The 22,498-nt window shown below is 45.1% G+C and overlaps 3 protein-coding genes across 3 annotated transcripts in view; 2 read left to right on the top strand and 1 right to left on the bottom strand.

Moving 5' to 3' along the window:
* Mcph1 (microcephalin 1) overlaps positions 1–3,904 on the top strand; it is a 124,524-nt gene extending 120,620 nt beyond the window's left edge. Inside the window, exon 13 of the mRNA XM_026788815.1 lies at positions 3,856–3,904. Within this exon, the coding sequence (XP_026644616.1) occupies positions 3,856–3,864 (9 nt within the window). The 3' untranslated portion in view covers positions 3,865–3,904. The remainder of the gene's footprint in view (positions 1–3,855) is intronic.
* The window catches only part of Angpt2 (angiopoietin 2), a 49,855-nt gene extending 32,077 nt beyond the window's left edge, over positions 1–17,778 (bottom strand). The window contains exon 1 of the mRNA XM_005366227.2: positions 17,210–17,778. Within this exon, the coding sequence (XP_005366284.1) occupies positions 17,210–17,497 (288 nt within the window). The 5' untranslated portion in view covers positions 17,498–17,778. The remainder of the gene's footprint in view (positions 1–17,209) is intronic.
* LOC113458192 (microcephalin-like) overlaps positions 16,610–22,498 on the top strand; it is a 63,116-nt gene continuing 57,227 nt past the window's right edge. The window contains exon 1 of the mRNA XM_026788817.1: positions 16,610–16,699. The gene's annotated coding sequence lies outside the window, so the exon portion shown is untranslated. The remainder of the gene's footprint in view (positions 16,700–22,498) is intronic.

Here is a 22,498-nt window from a genome sequence, read left to right as displayed (position 1 = left end):
GTTCTTTATCTATGGTGATGTGCACCTGCCATTCTTTATCTATGGCCGTGTGTGCCTGACCTCTTTACCTATGCTCATGTGTACCTGCCCTGTTACCTACGGTGATGTGCACCTGCCAGCCTTTACGCATAGCACTGTAGCATTGCCCCATCCTGAACTGTTGACTTGGAAGACATTTCCTTAGTGTGAGTGATGCCTTTCTCCTTGATAGTTTTCCTTCTCTTTTCTGGGCATCCTTCTATATGTTTTGCCCTAGGTTAGAAAACCTGTGTCTGTGGGTTGGGGTGGGGCATATGTGTATGTGTCCCTTCTTCATTAATGTGTAGCAGTGCAAACCTGGAGAGACAATGTAGTATAATGCCAGGAAGTTTCAGACCACATGGTGCTCTTTATTTTGTTGTCCAAGACTTTTCTAATTTAATGATTTTGTTACAGCTCTACTTTGCTTTTCTGACCTAGTTAGAGGGAAAACCATTCTCTTCTGTTTGATTAGATTATCTCTCCTTTAACCTCTGGTTCCGTTCCCACTCTTCCAAGTGTTGAAGGCCACAGTTTTTTCATATTTATTTTCATACTTGTAGTCCCTTGTGTGTGCATATTTCACAGGACTGCACATGTGCCTGCATCTTGCTGAAGCTAAAAGTGACAGGCTTTTTATAACTCACATTACAAATAAAGACTATTTCACAAGGCCTTGCTTTACACATCAATTTTTCAAGTTAGAATACATCTTTAAACATTTTAACAAACCTGTCTTAAATCTGATTCGCAGGGTTTTGTTTTGCATTTTTTTTTTGAGTCAAAGTCTCATGAAGCCCAGGCTGACCTGGAACTCTATGTAGCATTTTGCAAGCCTATCCTTGAACTCATGACAATCCTTCCTCAACCTACCTCCCAAGTCTGAAATTACAGACAAGAGCCAACCATACCTGGGTATGTATATATGCTTAGTTTTTAAAGAAAAAATTACTTCAGGGGCTGAGAATATAGCTCAGTTGACAGAGTGATCACCCACTGTTCATGAAGCCCTGGCTTGATCCCCAGTACTGCATTGAAAACGGGCATGGTGGTACATGCTTGTTATCTCACCCCTCAGGATGGAGTCAGTGGCTGCACACAGATGAGACTACAGCATCGGGAAACCGTGGCAGTACTCGGTACTCTCTCCAGCAATGAGACAAAGCATGCAATGCTTTCTCTTCTAATTATAATTTACATGAATTTCCCAATCTGAAATTTGATAGGAAGTATATGAAGTACTTGGCAGTGTAATTTTGGTGGTTAAATGGGGACCTCTGTTCACTTTGTAAGGCTGTAGAAACCCCAAGCATGCCCCACTTCTGCCTGTGGCTCCTAGTCCATGAAAACTGCCCTGCAGAACACATGCCCTGCGTTCTGTGGATGGCTTGAGTTTGGTTCCACTGAGAAGAGGCTTAACTGGGAACTGCAAATGGTGATTATGACTTCAGGCAAATCATCGAGTGTCTAATTATGTCTCCTGACCCAAAATAAGCAAGTGTCCACCACAAAATACACACTGTGCCGAGCTTCTCATTACAGCATTCCAGCTTGGGGCTGTGTTGCTTCTGACTCCTGTTCAGAGGGAGTTGCTCATATTTCTGTCTTGGGGCCACTCACGTTGGAGAAGGAATAGAACTATTCTCCAGGCAGAGATGGGAGCAGGAAAACAATCTGATCATGAAATGAAGGCATGCGACTCCAAACTGAATATATTTCTTTTCATTTTGTGCGTGCTTATATATCTGTGTCTCTGTGTGTGTATGTCTGTCTATTTATGTCTGTCTGTGTATCTGTCAATGTGTGTAGAGGCCTTTATGTGTTTTTGTCTATGTGTATGTCTGTGTCTATGTGTCTATCTGTGCAGGCCTCTAAGTGTGTGTGTCTTTGTGTATGTGTAGAGGCCATAGAGAGTTAGCTTTGTGTATATATGGTCTGGCACCTGCTTTATTCTGTTGAGACAGGGTCTCTAACTGGACCTGGAGCTCACTGATTGGGCTAGACACACACACATAAAGATGACAGACAGACAGACAGACAGACAGACAGACAGACAGACGGATGATAGAATATTTAACATGCTGACTTAGGAATAAGTTATTGAATGAACTCTTATCTTAAAGACAATATCAAACTGTAAGCTTAATGTCAGTGTACCCTATGTATTCCCTGCATTTTATGACTCAACAAAAAGAGCTTTAAAGGGCAAGATGTTTGAAAAGAAATATGTAACATATTTTACTATCATAGATTGACGGTGCTTAAAATGGGTTGTTTCATGTCTGTGTCTTCCACCTGGGACTTCCACATGAGGCCTGGAGAGTCTGCTTGGGAGTGTGCGTCCACTCCCTGAGAACTGTGGAGGGAACATTCTCGCTGCGCAGGGAGGGGTAAAGGATGCAGTTAGGTAAATTAGTAATTTCACATTCCGAACCATGACTCTTTCCGGATCAAGCATAAAAGGCATGTGCCCTTGGAAGCCCAAGAAAGAATTCATACAGTTCCCATTAGTCTAAAAATAAATAACAAATAAATAAATGTCTGAGTCATGCATTGCATTTCGACGGAGTTCAGTCGCAGGGAGAACATAAGCTGTGCTGTGAATGGTGGCTTTGCCGAGTGCCCAACAGATTGAGGCCACAGTGCTCCAAGAAAGTGAAATAAACGAACTGGTTGAATTTAATTCTGTCTTGAGTTCCTCCAACACACTAAGTGTGTCACGCTTTTCAGTGGCAGTGTGGAAACCGGAGTGAGACGGCTGTGCCAGGACTGAGTGTGGCTAGGGGTGTGGTTCCACCTGTTGGAAGCTGCCCTGTGGGTACCTCTGCAGGAAAGGTGAATCCCAGCTCAGCTCCACCTGTACTTCTGACTGGACCAGCATTTTGAAGCTTTCCATGAAGCTTCAGTTTTCCTCGTTGGGAAAACTGCATAGAAATACTGCAGAGCTGGTCATGGAGCTCAGTTGTTACAGTGCTTGCCTGGTGTGCATGAGGCTCTGGGTTCAGTCCCTCGCAGCGCATAAGCTGGTCATGGTTACCAACACCCGTAATCCTGGCACAGGTGGAAGGCTCACAGCTTTGTGGTCATCCTCCCACTACATAATGAGTTTAAGGATAGCCTGGGCTCTAGGAGAACTTTCTTGGAGGAGGAGGAGGAGGAGGAGGAGGAGGAGGAGGAGGAGGAGGAGGAGGAGGAGGAGGAGGAAGAGGAGGAGGAAGAGGAGGAGGACGAGGACGAGGAGGAAGACGAGGAGAGGGAAGCAGCTTACTATAGTAGGTTAGCATTCCAAAATCAAGTTGAACAAATTAGCAAATTCAAAAGTACATACTAAGGCAGCCAGAATGCCTTTCCTGCAAACAGATGACACCATGGAGGGGAGATGAAAATGGTCAAGGAAAACCCACTACATTCAACTCTAACTGTTGGAAGAACCTGTGTTCTGGGCCCCTCCGTTATAAGGTCTAATTGTCCTTCTGCAAAGCTGAGTTTCTGGTGGCACTGTTGCAGAAAGCAAGCCCGCAGGAAAGGAGATGGACCAGAACATACAGAGGCAGTATCCACTTTGACTCCAAAGAAGCTGTGCAATACCTATAGGCTATAGGCTATGTCCACTCCATTCATGCTTAAGAAACAAATCCTTTCAGAAGGTGAGACAAGTGTGAAGCCAACCTGGGCTACATAGCAATACTTTATCTCAAAAAAAAAAAAAAACCTTAACGAAACATCATTTATTTCTTAGAGATTATGTGCATTTATGTTTTAATAAAGTTACTATTTAAGTATTTGGACCTAATATATCAGTCAGTTCATCTCTTAGGTAGTCCTTTCAACCTACAGGTGCTGTGAAAAACAGTAACGGTTACCAGTGAGATACTTTGGGTGCCAGCGACTGAGGAAATTGGGAGTGTATTGCACAGAGCCTCATCTTTGGTGTGATGGAATCCCACCCGTCCCTCCCCTTTCCCTGAATATCCCAATTAAGATATTGCCTTTAGTTGCTATCTACATGCTGGTTGGAAAACTAGAAACATAAAACTGAACTATTGAGTCATCTTAGACTTTAGCAAAAGCCTTAGACTTCAATATTTTTCTAACTTCTGGGGGGCAGAGGCAGAAGGATCTCTGTGAGTTCAAAGCCAACCTGAACTAAAAAGCCAGTTTCAGGACAGCCAAGTTTACACAGAGAAACCCTTTCTCGAAAAGTAAAAATAAAGATGAAAACAGCAATCATGTTCCTTGCGAGTCCATTGTCAGGCTCTGTCCTCTTTAGGTAAGAGCTTTTCCAAGCATCGAGGACTTGGTAGCATGTTCTCAGAGCAGTGTGCTGGTGCCGTGGGATGCCGTGCTCGCCCTTGGGCCGGTTCGCTTGGGTGGTAGGTAGACGTACAGCATGGGCATCAGCTTTCAAGGGGTGGCCTTACCCATTGTTGCTTAGGATTTGTAGTTTGCACGTGTCCTGTCCTCACTCGTTTGTGGGTGAACAATTGTGGAACTCTGAGTTATGCAGAAAAGCTGAATTGACCTCAGGACAACAGCCATATTGGAACGCAAAGCTTCAGCATGATTCTCCAATGCTTGTGGTGAAACTGCACGGTCCTTGAATCACTTTCCCATAATTAATTGCAATTCTGGAGGTCTGCCCTCCCTCCCCAGCCCTCTTGCCTTGCATGCACGGCTGTTCGAATGGAAGCTAGTGGAAAATTCCCGTCCCCTTTCACTCCACGGCCATGAGTTATAAAAAGCATGCCATTCAGAACTGACTTTTCTTCTGCGTGCTTAGATTTTTACTCACAAAGTAAAAGAGGGGGTGAATTCTAAGAGCTGTGTTATACTTAACAATGAGGTTAGGGACCTCAGAACCACTCTGAATTGCAGGGCAGCTGGCCCTGTCTGCTACTTCTTTGGGGGGCTTGTGTTGGTATCACCGAGACCATCTGAATGCACTTCTTTTTCCAAGCAATGGTGACATTAGCACCACAGGTCACTCACAGCCCACCCTGCCTGGCTCATTTGGTGGGAATGAGGGACAAGCACAGAAGACAGCAATAACAGAAGTTTTCTTCATATTCTTAGATCTGTTTGTTTTAATCAAAAGATGAATCATTTTGCCCCATTTTTAAACCAAAGCTCGCTGTGGTTATCCTGTGATTTGGTCCTGACCCAAATTTTATCAGTGGTACAGGTCTCTGACAGCTTCCCTTGACTCCAGGAATTTAGTTTCAAATTTAAGAAGTGTGGGTGCCAGCTTTGACCTTGCAGCTCTGCAGCTTACTGTGTCTCCCGATGGAAGGGTCTACCCTGGAGTTTTGACCGCTTGCTGGGGTCCGCATTCTGAGTATTTGGTTCCTTGGAATTCTGACTTACAAGGCCAAAGTTAGAGCTGAAGTGAAGGTGTGCCCCCAGCACTTTTTTCTGTGTTCTAGTATTTTCCAGCTGATAGGTGCAGACCCACCAGGATCTTTCCTCATTCCTAAACCCTTCAGCCTCTATGACTAGCATTGCCTTTGAGGGCAAAGTCCTTACTAAGAGAGCAAGTGCCTTCAGAATGACAATAGAAAACTAGGAGTTGGGATCTGAATCCTCTTCCCTGTCATTATCCCCAGCAGCCAGGAATCCCACATGAGCCGACCCCCCCAAGGAACTCTGTTCTTAGGACACCTTTCTTGTGCATTTGTGTGATCCTAGTAACTGCTCTGGAAGCAAGCTCTAAAAGAGCTGGTGTGAGCTGCATTCAGTGATCACACCTGTCGGAGAGCTGTGCTATCTGGAAAGACCTCCCAGAGCTCACAGATGCAAGCTCTGCTTTGGAAAACTTGTGTATGCCAGTACTTCCCCCCATGATGGGAAAGAAAGGTGGCAGGGGCCAGGCGGTAGCACCTGGTCCCAGTGGACACCAGGTCTCTTCCTCCCATCCCCACCTCATCTTCCCATCTCTTGAGTCCTCCATTGGCTCTGTCCTAACCTCTGACCATAACCTTGGGGAAATTTACTATATCTGTACTTAAATCCATGAAAATAATCTCTCTCTTCAGAGTTCTCCCTGAGCACCTCAAGAATGAATGCCAAGGACCACTACTCAGCATGGGCTCTGAATGGCGGATTTCATTAGAAAATAAGTTGATCTTGGAATTCACGCCAGACTGCTTTTAAGTCATTCTAGCATTATAGACTCCAAAGATAACAGTGTAAGGTGTAGCACATGGGTTTGGCCAGCAGAGAAGTATTGACTTCCATAAAGGAGCACACACCCACCTGAGCTCAAAGTTGTGCTATATAACAAGTCACTCCCCAGTAACCGTGAGAGCACATGTCAGTGCTTGCAACAGCATGAATGAGTCATTGAAAAAATAAAACCACTGAGCAGAATATAGACTGTACTGCTCCAGTTATATGAAATTCAAAACATGGTTATATAAACCTATATTTGGTAGCAAAATAAAAATTAGCCTTGAGCAGAGAGGACCCAAGCAGCAAGGGGGACACAAGCCATCAGCTATGCTGGACCCCCTCCATGTGCCGGGCTGGGGTGTCATTACACAGACATGTGAGAGTATGTTCATCAAATTATGTGCTCAGCATGAGTGGACTGCAGGCTGTATAATTTACTCCCTGAAAACTGAACTGAGTTTCATAATACAACATAGGCCAGAATCTAAGGCAGCTGAGCCAGCAGACCAGATGAGAATAACTCGAAACCTCATCCGGTGGGTCAATGGTGGGGTGGGGAGCAGGGGCAATGGGGCCTGACTTGCTCTCCCAGTCTAGCTTAACAATGCTTTCAGAGTGGCCTTTCCGTCTTCATAACCTGCGTGTACATGAAACCTCCCTATCCCTGAAAACCTCACCTGTCCTCTTGTCTTCAGATCTTTCCACACATGGGTCCTATGGCCCGGGGCGCAGCTTGCATTGTGAACTCTGACTGAGTTACATGGAAGTTAAATCCCATGGGTCTCAGAGCTCTGCTTCTCAGCGGGATACTGTGGAAAGCAGAGCTTGAGGGAAGTGGGACAGCACTGCCTGCAGGGTTCCACATGCTCCCACGTGGCAGTAAGCGCCTGCCTTACAGCGCCTGTCCCTCCCGCAGCAGGACACCTTCTCGTATCTGTATTAACAGCCAAGCACTCTACCAGACGGGATCCCCTGCTTCTCCTCCCTGGTGTCTTCCTCATTCAACGTGACAGCTGTGTGCAGTGACATAATGGCAGGGTTAGGGAACAAAGTGACGTCTATGGCGTGTCCTGAGGGCCCGAGAGGAAGTACAGAACAGCTCTCTGAGGCTATTGAAAATCTGCCTTCTACAGGAAGCTCTTAGGTGACAAAACCAGCTGAACTATCCCTTCCACTGTCCCCTGAATGGAGTCTCTCCTGAATTCCCGGGAAGAGAGCACTTCCCTTATATGGTGTAAGATGAACTTGACAGCCGGGCGGTGGTGGCACATGCCTTTAATTCCAGCACTCGGGAGGCAGAGGCAGGTGGATCCCTGTGAGTTCGAGGCCAGCCTGGTCTAAAGAGCAAGTTCCAGGACAGGCTTCAAAACTGCAGAGAAACATTGTCTCAAATAAATAAATAAACAAACAAGACATAGAGATCTGTGGTTTCACATGACATATTTAAAGCTGTGCAGTTCAAAGGAGAAGCAGGTAGAGATTTGTCATCATCACCCATCCAGAGGGAACCATATTTAGTATGGCCTAAAGTTGGCTACACATTATAGAATGAACAGCTATTACCTCAGGGAATAGTTCTGATTAGTCCTCATTTTTAACTAATATGTTTTTGTCCCAACTATCATCACTTTGGAGAACATTTCACTGTTCAATGTAGTTTAAATTATACTTGTCAAAAATTCTTGTTAACCCTTTACTAAGGTCAAGTAAGGTTTTTAAAAGGAAAATTGAATCTGTTCCTTCGTAGTTAAAAATAATAAGGAATTTCACAAACATACCACAAATGTTAAACAGATAATTAGCTTGTGGTTGGAATTTGATGGTTTTATGTCACTCAGCAAAATGTACTTTCTGTAGCAACATTTTTGCATCAGACTTTCCCGTTAAAGAGCCCAGTTTGTTCAGGGAATTTTAAAACTCCATCTGTATCTAATAAGTGCTCAAGATTCCAAAGACTAGATAGTCTAATAAAACTCAAGACTCCAGCTATCTTCAGACTAATGTTTATCATTATCTAGTAGATACCCCAAAGATTGATATCATCTGTTGACTCTACAAGTTTAATAGCAGGAAAATGCCTTCAGAAGCCCAGAGAGAAATCAGAGGGAGCACTACCTATGAGTAATTTTGTGTCTTGTCCAGTCAGACAAGCAGGTTGACCAGTGAGCCACGGACCCCTGTCTGGAAGGTGGTTAACACTGATTTGGTTTGGACAAAGCATACTGAGACACCCCCTCCTGCTTGCAGACAAACTACCAAAGCCTGAAGTGATTAAAAAAAAATGCATTTTAAAAAAAAAAAGTAGCCATTGTAATGGGCTGTGGGATCTGTGAGTGCAACATGAGCCAAGAAGGAAACGGCAGGTGGGAGGAAGATGTCAGGTAGTAAGCAACTGTCAGCAAACCCGTCTCCAAAGAGGCCCTTCATCGGGTGATAGGCAGAAAGAAGTCATTGCACACATATGCTCATGGTCCTCCTGTTCAGTGTTGAAAGGTACATGGGTATGTAAGGACAGAGATTCAACCTCTGGTCCTACCTTAGACAGCGTAGAAGTTGGACAGAACCAAAACCTTTAAATCATGTAAGTTCTTATACAGATCTTGTTAAGTGTGGCTCTGATCTGATATCGTTAGTAAATTCCTAACAGTGGCAGTTTGTTGCGTGTACAGCCTCTGACCTTTTCCCGTGCTCCCACTCTCTTGTTGGGAACACGTGACTGTTCTGTGAGCTCTCACCACTGTTAACATAAGAAAGCCTATCGCATTCCTGAAGGTCCAGTCTTGGTTTTAGCCAGCGCACTTAGCTGAGAGAAGCAAGGGGTGACTAAGTAGATACTGAGCAGATAATCCTGCTCTTGAAATACCCCTGAGTAAGCAAAAGAAGCTATGCTACTCTGAAGGACTTTGTGTGTGACTCTAAGTCCATGGTTATTCTGAAGGGACACCTGAGGAGGCGGGAGAGACTGGGACTGTGGGGGACTCCTGAGGGGAAGGCACTGAGTATTTGGGGGGCATTGGAGGCATTTTGTATGAAATGCCAGAACAACACAGAAATGTCACGATAAAACCACAGGGTGAACTCAGGATTCCACCATGGATTGTGGCTGATAAACATGCCAGCACTGGTTGACCACTTTAGCCGCTCTTCCCGTCCAGTGTGGGATATTGATAATGAGGGAGGCTGTGTACACCATAGCTGGGGAATCTCTGCTTCCATCTCTGTTCTCTCTACTGTGATCCTGGAACTGCCAAGCACATCCCACCACACACACACACACACACACACACACACACACACACACCAACAGAGGGCCAGTGAAAATATCTGACTTTACACCTTCAGGTTAAACCAGTGAACTTAGCCCGCTTGTGTCACAGTCTTCTAATGGTTTGTTTTGTGGTTAAGTAAATGTGCAAACTCAGACAACCCAAGGAAGTAACCCCCAAGCAAATCATAGAATAACATGGGCACAATGCATAAACTTTATATACACACACCTAGACACCTCTCTCTGTCTCTCTCGTAGAATGTCTCCATTCCATACCCTGGATGAACATCAAAGTGCTGTTTTCCCACCCACCCCCTTACCTCCCATTCCTTGAGTTTGGCAAAATTCCTGAGGCTGGCTCTGGCCAGAAACAAATTGTCTGAAACAATCTTAATGTTTTCAACTCTTTTTCTTCTGGTGGTCTTGACAGCCCAGAGGCCCCTCAGCCAGAGTGAGTGGCAGCTTCCCAGCTCCCTCTCCAGTACATCTTGGAACAGAAAGTTGGACTTTATACTAAAGGCCTTTCAAATGTCATACAGCCCAGCACGTGATGCCGAAAAGGGTGGCCCCTTGCTGTAAATCCATGAGCAGACAATTTCATGACATGTTTTCCCCTTTTTGCTGTTGAGCTTTACTCCCAAGATACTCTGTAGGCTGCCAAATAGAAATCTTCAGTTTGTGGCGAGGTCAGTGGGATGCTGTGCATCAATAGCATAAAGAGGTGAGCCCAGGGTTGGGGACGTGGCTCGGATGTAGAGAGAGAGGCTCTGCCTGGCATGCCCAAGGCTCTGGGTCTAATTCCCAATACCAAACCAACCAACCAACAATAAAACTAACCAGACGTGAGTCTAAAGCCAGGCTTAGCCTTCCTCTTAGGAGTTTGCAAGAATAGTCATAGTGAAGGGGCAGACATGTGTGCTGGAAGGCTCAGAAATTCTCCTCAGACGGTGCAATATGAATTGTGGGCCTCATGGCCAGACTGATGACCAGACCAAGCCATCCGGTAAAACTGAGCCACTCCCATCAAACAAGCACGTTGGTGAGCGGAAGAGGTATCCACACATGCCCAGTTGTTCTTGATGGAATGTGACAAAATGGATGGGGAAGCCAGTATGTTTGCTTCCTCTAATGCCTTACAAATGTCCTCCCCCTAAAGCGTGATGAAACAATACATTTCCAAGACCTGTATCTTAGTATCTCATCACTTAAGAAGTCTCCATTTTCTTTTTTTTAAGAATTCTCTATTTTCCATATCTTGTACAAAGAAGATATGCTAACAATAAAAAAAATTATGGTTGGTGAAAAAAAAGAATTCTCTATTTTCTATAAAAGATAAAATATATTTCCATAAAAACTATATTTTTAGATGAATGATTATATTTTAAATTTAGTTTTTGGTTGCATTTCTTAAAAAACATTGAATATTAGTTTAATATTTCCTTGCATTGTCAAGGTTTATTTACAGATATGCAATGTTGTCCAAAGGGAGAACTGGGCTAGAATCTGAGGCAGGAAAATTGCCTTCTGAGAAACCTGGTGGGGACAGGACATTGGGAGCACCCTGTACTTGAGTCTCCTTGGATTGCAAAGATAATAATTCTCAATTTTGGAGGAGTAGTCCTGAGGGAATCATTGGGTCCACTTCTCAAGGTTTTGTAGATTCACATCTTTTGCCATCTGGTACAGGCTTGCATTAGGATGTGAAAGTTAGGTAATTTCATAGGGAAAGATCTAATTAAAATATCCATTTAAAGACATCAGCCTGCATATACCAGACCTAGAGTTTAAGTGGAGGAGGCAAAGCCTGTTTCTTTTTTTCAAACTATGCATGAAACAGTCACTTTTATCCCATTAAACTGGTAAAACTTTTATCTTACAACATTACGCATGTTTTAACTGTTTTTATCTTATTTTCATCACTTGGTTGTATCCCATCTTAAATATGCAGGCATTGCTGGTGTCCAGCCATCTTTAGTCCTGGCCATGCTAAGGATGCTAGCTGGGAGAGAGTCCAGGTAGGAGAAGGATAAATAATGCTTCCTGAAACATAATTGTCGGTCATTCACAGCGTGTACTGTGGAATCCAGGATTTTGTCTTCCGTGCACTTGTAGAAAGGGTCTGGATCTGCATGTAATTCCCGCAGCTTTGCACACGCGCTTTCTCTGGGTTATCAGACATAGTCCTTGCTTTTACAGCCTTGACAAAGTAGAATTTCCTGCCACTGCTAAGTGTAGAAAGTATGACCCAATGCCCTACCCTTTTAGTAGTTCCGCCACCGTCCTTGCTTGGAAAGGGAAGTCCCACCTGCCTGCCCGATGAGAGCATTGTCCCCTCTGTCCACCTGCCTGCCCGATGAGAGCATTGTCCACTCTGCCGGGTCAGCTGAGTGGGAGATGTGCATATGTTACTGACTCTGGATATGGGCCAGGTTGCTGACCCTTTCAGGTCACTTCCCTTTCATCTCTAACTAGAAGTTAAATTATTGGCGAGTCTGGCTGTATATAAACGTTATCCTTCATTCCACTTACTTTAAAATATTTGTCTCTAGACATTTATTTGACATTGATGTGTTGAATGGCCTTTTTGGAAGCTATGTTTCAGATAGCCCAAGCTTGGCTTTGAACTTGAGAGGTACTGTGCATTGGCCATTTCCAAACATGAAACATGTCCATTCAGAAATAGTTGTGATTTTCATTTTATAATAAGTTTCTTTTCAGTGACCAATTTACATTGCCCTCACACCGTCAACACCCCTGGTCCCTGCCCTGAGGCTCCTTTCTCCAGACGTCTGTTCATCCCTCTGAGTGGCACAGGTCTGACTTCACAGGTCCCTCCAGGCCACATTCCCAGGCAGTCTTCTCCCCCTCCACTTACCCTAACACACAGAGCAAACACTTTCTGGATACTTGGACCCCTCAGTCAATATTTTTTGAACAAACAAATGACCCTGAGTGGCTCCGACCCTGAACAAGAAATACCTCCAGATTGATGATGGTATTCACTCGATCACGTCAGCAAGCGTAGAAAAACCATGGCACCTCTGTCCAAATCCATATTCTTACGCCCCTCTCTGCCCTGCCTGGCATCTCGCCAGCTGAGGCAGGTTCCCCTGCAGTCAGAAGAGAGAGGACTACACACTCTTCCTCTCCGTGAGCCCCTCTTGACCTCTGACCCACACAGAGCATGGTGCTCTCCAACCCACGTATAAGCTAGTTTCCAAGTTTGTGGGAGATTGCACAGCCCATGCCTGGGTAGGGTTATAGGGAACTTTAAGGTGAGCTTGTGCCAAGCATGTCTTCCTATACCTCCTGTTACTGCTACTGCTTCTGAGATAAAAGCCTGGTTGGAGCTGGGTGGATTTTTTTTATATCATAGAAAAGACACTAGAGCAGTGGTTCTCAACCTGTGGAGGTATAAAAAAATCTTATTTAATATTTTTTATTTTTTTAAATTGTCTATATGGTGATAGGATTGGTTTTAACTTGTCTTTTTAAATACAAATTTAGAAAATTTAGGAGTGTGTGCATGTGGTAGAAGTTTGTGTAGACAAATGGAAGCCAGGGACAAATGTCAAATGTCTTTCTTGGTCTCTTATGACTCAAAGTCTCACTGAACCTGGATCTCACCAATTCAGCTAAACTAGAGAACTAGGGTGTCGTCTGTCTTTGCACTGCCCAGCACATGCTGGAGTCCCGGATGCATGACGCCACTGTCTGCACTGCCCTCCAGATGCTGGAGTCCCGGATGCATTACGCCATGCCTAGTTTTCACGTGGGTTCAGGGACTGTCGTGCTTGTGTGGCAAATAGGTCAGCAACTGAGCCTTCTCTCCAGCCTTGATCAGTTATTTTATGCATTGAACAAAATAAGCACCATGGGCCTCAGTATCCTTGTCAGCTTTCAGATAGAGTGACTAGCTTGCAGGTGAACTTCTTAATTACAACGTATCTACTAGCTGTATAGACCATTTTAATTCAGGTCAAACGGGCTTTCCAATATCAGCATTGAAACCGAATGTATTGTCTCCTGTCTCAACAGGAAGTGAGGCATGAAGGAAGTCATGCCTTAGCTCAAAGCCCTTCAGGCTAATCAGCTCCATAGGGAGATACTTAGTTAATCCAGCATGTCCAGTGACCTTGTTTGACAGGTAGAGCCCACCTGACTACAGTAAATAAATTCCATATCCATGTATAGCAAACATGTATCATCCTTATGCACCATGAAGAGTTGGCATGTTCTGTGCCTGGTACATGCTTGCTGTGACAGCACACTGCTATCGTGAGAAGTTACACTGTACCTGCACTCTTCAAACACACCACCCTCTCAGCCCATGCCCCTAAGTGACGACGCTAACTATCATGACCGTAACCCTATCAGTTGTTTCCCTGAGATCTTAAGTAGGTGGCTCAATCAGCTTCTCTAAATGAAACAAAAAAATATTCCTAATCATATGCATATTTCCAAATTGAGCATGTAATTCCTGGGGGTACAGCGGCTCACCTCCAGGCTGCTGAGCAGCACGTTGACCGTGTCACAGAAGACGGGAAGGCATCTTTCCCATAATGAACCAGGTTCTGTGTTCTTTAATATACAGATAAAGAGTGCTATGCTTTATCTATCTCTCTCTCTCTCTCTCTCTGTCTCTCTCTCTCTCTCTCTCTCTCTCTTTCTCTGTCTCTCTCACACACACACAAAGCTCCTGAGGTTCTGAGCTCCTCTGCAAACCCTTTGTCATTTGTTTTCCCAACAGCAACAATTACATTTCTAGGAATGTAACTTCCTTGGTCCCCCTACATTGGACTGATGAATTGCAGTTTCCAGACCTTTCTTCGAGGATATCTTATTGTCGCTTTAAAAGAAAGAAAAGGATTGCCTTTCCTGGATTGTATCGCGTTGTTTAAAAACCAGCACTGGGAGGCCGGTGGCAGAGGAAATGTTTACATCAAGCTAATAAGCGTTAGCTGTGTTTTTCAAGTCATTCTGTCTTAAAGTGGCTGCAGGGTTCATAGCTGTTTATAAAATATACGGCTTTCAGTAGCGTGAAATAGTTGTTTATTTCCTTTCCATATTTCCTCTTGTTGGGGAAAAAAAAATGTGTTGACCTACCGAAGTACAATGCACGTCGGTAAGCCGAGAGTCTGTATAAAATGTGTTTGAAATCACTGACAGAGGTCTGTCCTACTGGTTGATCACCTGGTAGGATGGGGTCTGGCAATCAAGAGTTTATCTTATCCTGCTTAACCACACCATGGAGAGTGAGCCTTCCCCTGTATTGTTCCGCTCCTGTGCTCCCCCCACATTCATTCAGAAGGCTGACACTTCCTTTGCATGACAGATTAAAGAGGCAGCAAGGGCTCTTGTGATGGTGTTCCTGGAGCTTTCTTAGCTTGAACTCCTTGGGCTGTGCTTAGTGCTCAGAAATTGAAATACTATTCACCTGCCAAACTCACCAAAACTGTGCCATTATTTTCCTTCCAAACAAGGTTTTGAAACTCCGACAAAGCTGGTGAGTTTTGTGTGTAGATCAGGGAGGGCAAGGAAATAATGAAACCTTTTTAAAAACAGCTCAAGAGAAAACACATAAAACAATGAAACCAAATTATGCCTTTTCTTTCTGTGATAATCTATAAATAGGTGTTGGTCATATTGTTGCTTTTTCAGTTGTCAGGCTTATCTGTGGTTCCATTAGACGTTATTTTCTTCCCTCAGAGAAAAGCGGTGTTTATTATTGCAGGTGCCAAAACACGGAGGAGAAAAACAAGCAGGGAGTGGGTTTAATCATTTGGAGTGGGTTTTATGTTTACTTTTTGTTTTTGTTTCCAGGGCTGGAGCCCATAAACCTAGTGAAGGAGCTGGCAAATTGCCTTTCTCAGGTGCACTGCTCAGAGCAGGAACAGGTGCTGACGGAGCAGGTGCCTACTGATGAGCAGATAAGCCTGTCGCAGTCCCTCTGTGACAGTTAGCTAAACCATAAAAGAAGAGCCTTTGAGATGCCACCGTGCTACTATTCAAATATTTGCTAATAGACCCCAGGAAGGAGGAGATTGTGGCCACCTCACTTGGCGTTCCTCCTCCTGTTCTCTCAGCTTTGCAAAGCCCCACAACGGGGGTGGTTTTCCTGCGTGTGAAGCACAAACCCAAGTGTACATAGCTGGGGCTCTGCTGAGCCTTGAGCTGTGTCGTTTCCCCCCATTCGGTGACTGTTTATCTTAGCAGAGGACTTGGTAGTCGTCAGATTAGAGTGTTTACTAGAAGGATGTGCCTTTCTCTCTGTGGAGCTCCGCTTGCCAATATCCCTGGTACCACAGTGTATGTGGACGGTCCCTGAAAGTGAGCGTGAGAGTTCCCAAAGAAGGCCAAAAAGATAAGCAGATATCTGCGGTCCCTCGCTACCCCGGACATCGGAACATACATCGTCGCACACAGTAAAGGTCAGTGTTCAGGTGTCTGACTTTTGGAAAGTACAAAAGCTGAAGAACTTGCCCAGGAAAACAATAGTGAGGGGATTTTTCATTGTGTTGCCTGTTGCCTGGGCAGTTTTTGTTTTCTGTTCTTTGATTTGAACGACTCCCCTCCCTCCACAAAGCTAGGGCTGGCAACACTCATTCATTTAGATTCCGGCTTCCAGCAAAAGCTTGTCCACTTCAGAAAGTTGAGGCGTACATGAAAAACACAGACTGGGACCCCAGCTCTATCCTCAGATTAAGGAGAAGTGTCAAAGCAAGAGTTTATGGAGAAGTCTGAGAAAAATAAATTGTGCTTTTCTGGGAAGAAGTATTGACTGAAGTCCACCAACTTTTAAAAGATTTATATGACTTTAAATAATTACCTTGTAAGCATATGATGTCATTGTCATAGCGTTTAACGATTCATCTACTATCTACATGCTTTGTTTAAACTTCCTGTGGAATACATATGGTTCACATAAAGAAAACTCCAGGGTCATTTGAGGTTTTGTAGAAAACAATCATTTGTGAAAGCAAAACAGACCTTTCAATGTCTTATTTTGGTTACGCTCTATAAAAAGGCCATGAAACAGAGATATCGTTGCAGCCCCGAGAACAAACTGTCAGACCCCCTCAGCCCAGCATGGTTTGAGCATAACAGCCCCACGTGGGGACAAGCACACAGCCTGTCTCTGGGACTGAGCGGGGCTGCAGTATCTCCGGGACACTTGAGAAATACAGCCCTGTTTCCAGATGGCAACCCTGGCACGGCGCAGCCCTGAGACTCGGAGGACATGAGGTTGGCTTTCTTTAATTTCCTCTCTTTTACCAAGAGTCATAATCTATTTTTGTAAAGAAATTCAGGAAATTGGTAAAGCACTTGACTCCATCCGTTAAGTATCCGTAATTAACATGATTGTCACGTTTTTCCTGGCTCCATGCTGTCTTGTTCACAGCCTCCCTCACATGGGTACAACCCGCTGAGAGGATCCTGGTAATGGGTGTCACTTAGCCCCAGCTACTCAAACATAGCAGCGTGAGGCTCTGCAGAGAGGCACACTTCCTCTGCTCGGCTAATAAAGATTCCTAAGCTCGGGGACTTTTCTGAACAGATTCTGGCATTCTTTTCAGAGAGCCCCTTTATTGCTCTTCACCCTGTGACTGCTTTACTCCAGGACAGCACAAAAGAAACCATCCTTCACTCAAGGATGCTTGCAGCCTGTTTTCATAGCCCTTGTCCCTGATTAAAAAACAAAAACAAAAACAGGGCTGATAGTTGTTGCCCAGCAGAGCCAGCCCACCTTCCTACCTTCATCAGCCACTGTGTGTTGTTCTCTAGAATGTTCTCCAGCACCTGCAGCCTCTGTACAGAGTCGTCGTAGTCGAGGGGTGCGTCCCTCTGCACGGCGTTGGACATGTAGGGGCTGGAGGAAGATCGGCAGCTGTCGGTCTCCGGCAGCAGGAATGTGTAGCTGCAGGGCCCGTTCTGGACCTGGTATTGCCTTCTCCCTGTGCTGTCCACGCTCTTCCGAAAGTTATTGTAGGCTGAGGCCAAGACAAGATCACAGCCAAAAGTTAGGAAAACAATCTGCCACATTCTTTCTCTCCTTGGGTTTTAAACTGTGAGCTCAGCAAACTTGCAGGCACGTATGCGTCCTGAGCCCTCGGCTGCTGTCTAGAGCACAGGGCTGTGCTGCATGAACGAGTCCATCAGTGAGAGCCTTCTCCTCCCGTTCCTGAAGCAGCTTCTCTCCCAGGGCTGGCTCTCCTCTTCTCCCCGGCACACAGGGAACTGTCCTGCAGAGGAAGGAGCAGCGCTGCTCACTCCAGAGGTCTGCACAGACTCTTTGTTTTTACCCTGAGTCTACAGTGTCAGTATCCGAATCAATCACTTTCCTTCCCTTATATGATAAGTTGATAAGAGCAGCCAGACATGTGTAGCCAGCCGCTCCGCCCCCTGGCTCACCCACTATCTTCCTGTAGGGGGTCACTAGCCAGGCAACAGGAAAAATCAGAGCATAATGCTTGCTGCTCCGAAGGATTGTGCATTGCAGAAGCCTTCTGGGAACAAGGACCAGCCACAAGGCCCCTGGGCATGTCATAGGCACCACCCTAATTATTTCCTAGAGAGAAGTTGGGGCTCTGTTGTCTGTCCACTCATTCGCTGGCTAAGCTCGCAGAGTAGCTGAGGGAACCGCTTTAATTTTAAAGCACAGTGAAAGGTTCTGAATTTCCCTGTAGGAATAAAACTACAACTATATCAGAACTTTATTTTTGGTACCGAGAATATAAAGAGCAAGACCTGCCAGCTCTTGTAAACTGTGCCTTTACAAACAGGGTATTAGTCCTGTTGGTATTATTTGATTTTTTTCAACTATTAGCCAAGTCATGTATAATTTTAACCCAGTTTAAATCGTGTTACCAAGATCAGTTTCTCAGCACTTACATGTTTATACCTTAAAACAAAATAACTAGTTAAACATACAAACAAAACTTATAATACTTTGACCCTATCAATGGTCTATTAAGTTATGGTAGATATTTAGATGAAGTATATCTAGAGGGAACATATACCCTTTCCTTTACTGTATGGAGGTTTGCTGGGGGTTCATTGTTCTGTAACATATTATTAAATTAGTCCCAGTCAGTGGGCTCCCGCAAATCACTTTCCCCTTTTAATTAAGCACTAAAGCCCATGCCATAAAAGTCAGGGCTGTGCTGACTTCTAAGGCTTCCAGCTCTGTGGCTCTGTTGGTCCAGACTCACTTCCCTTCATAACCAGAACTTAATGCTCCAGAGAACGGTACTATGCAAACCACAGTGTCCGGTGAACTGACTCAAAGGATGGCATCGGCCTCTAGAAAGCCCAGGCAGCTCCGCATTAGGCAAGCTTGACTTCTGGAGGATGCAAGAGTCGGGATTTTACCTGTAGGTGAATCTGGAATCTGCACAGTGAATTTTGTTATTCTCAGAATCAGTTTGTTAAATGTTTTTTAAATGTATGCTGTTAACAGAGTGGCTCCCGAGATGCCACCAGAACAGGGAATCTTATCCCAAGGTCCACAGGCAGATATCACAGGGTCCATGAACTCTTTAATTTCCACCAAGCTCTAACCAAAATTCAGCTTTTCTTGTATAAATGAGGAATTAGCCAACCACACTTTCCTATCAGCAGACACATGTCCTTCTAACAGACGTCTCAAACCTCACAGTTGTTAGGAAGGACTCACAGGCCCTACAAACTGCTAGAGAGCTCTGTGGCCCAGAAAGGCCAGAACTCGTGCTCTGCACAGGCAGTTAGTAGGGGAGGGAGTTTGATTCCTGAGAAATGATGCTTGGTTCACTAATGCCGACATCCCTACTCAGAACACCTAGAAGAGAGTAGGCAGGCCTTAACTTCAGTACTGTGTGTACTTAGGCTCTCTGCCCCAGTTTCCCTACTTGGAAAATAGACACCATTCTTTCTTTGTGGAATTTTCTGCATTAAGTTGATATATAATAGGCACAATTTAAGATTGCTAACTACTTTCCTTACGGGTTTTTTTAATAAGTAGAAATTAATTTGTTTACCATGAAACAGTATCTTTACAGTTTCATACTTAGTCTCTTAGAGAAAATCTTTTATTTGTTTGGAAAAGCACAATTCAAGGCTTTAATATATGGTTTAGGTTGGAACCATTCAATAGTGTTCCAGGCAAACAAGGATGTTTTACAAGAAGAAACATGGACAAAGAGACAGGCCAAGTACCAAGCGAAGCACTCTTCTGGGCAAAGGGTGACTCACATCAGGACTTCTGATCCCAAGGGGATCGTGGGACATGGAGGGAAGGAGACCATAGACAGAGCACTCTGAAAATATGTAGGAGAAGGTAGCACCACCTCCTGGAGACGCACAGCCTCTGTGCTTTTGCTATGGACACTGTCCTCATCCAGTCCCTCCAGAACATGACAGGGGCTGTTTTTCATAGACTCTGAAATGGAAATGATTAAAGGTGGAATCGGCAAGGCTCTCTTGAGGAATGAGATGGTAGAGACTTCAAGCACTATGGACAGTCCCGATCTTGATGACTGTACTGGCAATCTTGGCAGCCGCTGGGCAGCTCCTGGCCTGTCAGAACAGCTGGACAGCAGCAGGACTTTTTCATGAACACAGCACTCTACATCTTTTATTGTCTTCACACCCACGAAATAGTCTTTTTGTATATTTTCAATCATTTAAGAATGGTAGGGATCAGAGCAAGGCACGGCAGCACATGCCTGTAATCCCAGCACCCAGGAGGCTATCGCAGGAGGACTGTTGCAGGGTTCAGTCCAGCCTGGGCTACATGGAGGCTTAGTCTCAAACAAAACAAGCTAAATGCACACACAAACACACATGTGTATGGGTGCTATTGTAAAAATACCATTGCTGGCTAAAACAGGTTATGAGTTAGGAGGAGGAGGAGGAGGAGTCGGTGAATCCATACCTTGGGGATGGGACCCCTCACTATTGAGTCCACATCCCTCATGAAAAGAGGGCCTTCACTTACAGTGTGGCATATGCCAGGGCAAGGGGCTAGTTCAAAGCCTGAAGAGAAATGGCACTTTGAAGCTGGTTATAAAGCGCTAGGAAAATGACACCATCACAGAGCACAGAGTGGCACAGTGTGGCAGCCCCTAGGGCCACAGGAACTCAGAGGGGCGTACCCAGTCAGGACTGCAGCAGCCTCTAAGAGGACTCACAAACTCCAGGGAGGCGAGCAAAGACTGAAGAGACCTCTCCTGCCCAGGCTACTAGTGCCACCAGCCAGTGGCTGACGATTCCCACCATGGCTTGGGGTCGCAACTGAACATCTCAGGCCCCTCCATCCTTTCTCCAAAGTGTTCCTTTTCTGTAGAACTTTGGCTTCCCTCGGTCACTCGCTGACAGGATTGCTGAAGCAGATGAAGATGCAAACTAAGGGTGTTGTCACCGGTTTCCTAAAGCCGCCCTCAGCCCATCACTTGTGGAGCAGCTGTGCACGGTGCTGTGCATTTTCATCATTGCATGTGTGTTCTGCCAGGTTACACGTAATCAGCTCAAACTTCAGAGCCCCATTTATCCCCTCAAGAACTGTCTCTGGAGCTGGAGGGACGACTCCAGTTCAGAACACTAGCTGCTTTTCCAGAGCATCCATGTTCAATTCTCAGTAACCACACAGCGCTCACATCTGTCTGTAACTCCAGTTCCAGGGCTTCTGACAGCCTCACACAGTCAAAACAACTTAGAGAGAGAGAGAGAGAGAGAGAGAGAGAGAGAGAGATTCTCTATGGTTCTCATTAAGCCTTTTTTTTTTTAATGATACCAGAAAGACATAGTTATCTGTTTCCAGAAAGGAAGCCATCTACAAAGACTTAAACCAAACCACAATAATTTTATTAATTCTCAGGGAATTTCATACAATGTACTTTGAACATATTCACCCACCTATAACCATCCCATACTCCCTCCCACCTGACTTGAAACGATAATGGTTTCTTTTTCTTTCTCTCCCTCGACACTTCTCCTCCTCCACATTCAGTCCAGTTTGTGTTGCCCCACTAGTCTTGAGCGGGGCCCACCTTGGTATGGGTCAGCCTAACAGGAGTCACATCACTAAAAAACTAACTGATTCTCCCTCTCTCAGCAGCTGTCAGATGCCAATAACTTTTCAACTCTTGGTGGGATTTCATGCCTGCTCCCTGTCTGGGATTTTGGCTGACGGTTGTTTGCACAGGCCTTACCTCATGCTATCCCAATATCTCACTGCATTCTCATACACGTTTCAGCCCTGCTGTGTCTGGAAAGCACCACTTCCTTGATGTTATCAACCATCTTTGGATCTTACGGTCCTTCTGCACTTTATTCCACAAAGAACCCTGAGCTATGTAGGGAAGGATGCGTCACAGGGACCCTTAAGCACCACCCCGTGACATCATTTCACCCTACTCCACTGAGGGAAAAGCTGCAGGGTCTCCTGTAGGCTCTGACTTCCCCAACTCTTCAGGATTCTAATCTCACAGATCCCCGCCGTCTGCATCATAGCATCAGAGGGGTCAGAGCCTCCGGCTTGCCTAGAGTCATCCAGAAGATGCCTGGCTCTGTGCAAGAGGTATCCTGAGAAGGCAGGTACTTCACATTTTTAGATCGGCACCAAGTGGACAGCTCCATGCGACCCATGCCAGAGGGCATTTGTGAGTAGCTCCCATGGCTTCCACTGTCACCGTGAGCCAGTTTACAGAATGTCACTAAGAGTTTTGTCCTTGTCAGAGAAGTGGGTAGACCTGGGGCCTCTCAGTTGACCTGGAATAACATTAGCCCTCACCACATAACAAGGGGCATTTTATAAAAACCTGTGTTATTAAAAAAAAAAAAAAAGATACACAGAGCACTCAGACCTTATCCAGACATAGGGTCCCCTGGTTCACAGTCCCCTGTCCGTACCCTTACCAGGCACAGCAGACTTCTCCTTCCATGTCATTGCTGCCTACGGCCCTGGCTTGCTGACTGGTGTAGGCACATCTGGCCAACTTGGACTGCATTTTTGGAAAGTACCTTATTGGTATATGAGAGACTCGGTGCTGAATTACCCTACAATGT

The sequence above is a fragment of the Microtus ochrogaster genome, unplaced genomic scaffold (assembly GCF_000317375.1).
Source record: "Microtus ochrogaster isolate Prairie Vole_2 unplaced genomic scaffold, MicOch1.0 UNK7, whole genome shotgun sequence".
Taxonomy (NCBI): Eukaryota; Metazoa; Chordata; class Mammalia; order Rodentia; family Cricetidae; genus Microtus; species Microtus ochrogaster.
Note: the sequence above shows the minus strand (reverse complement) of the source record. Positions and strands in the feature narration are given on the sequence as shown.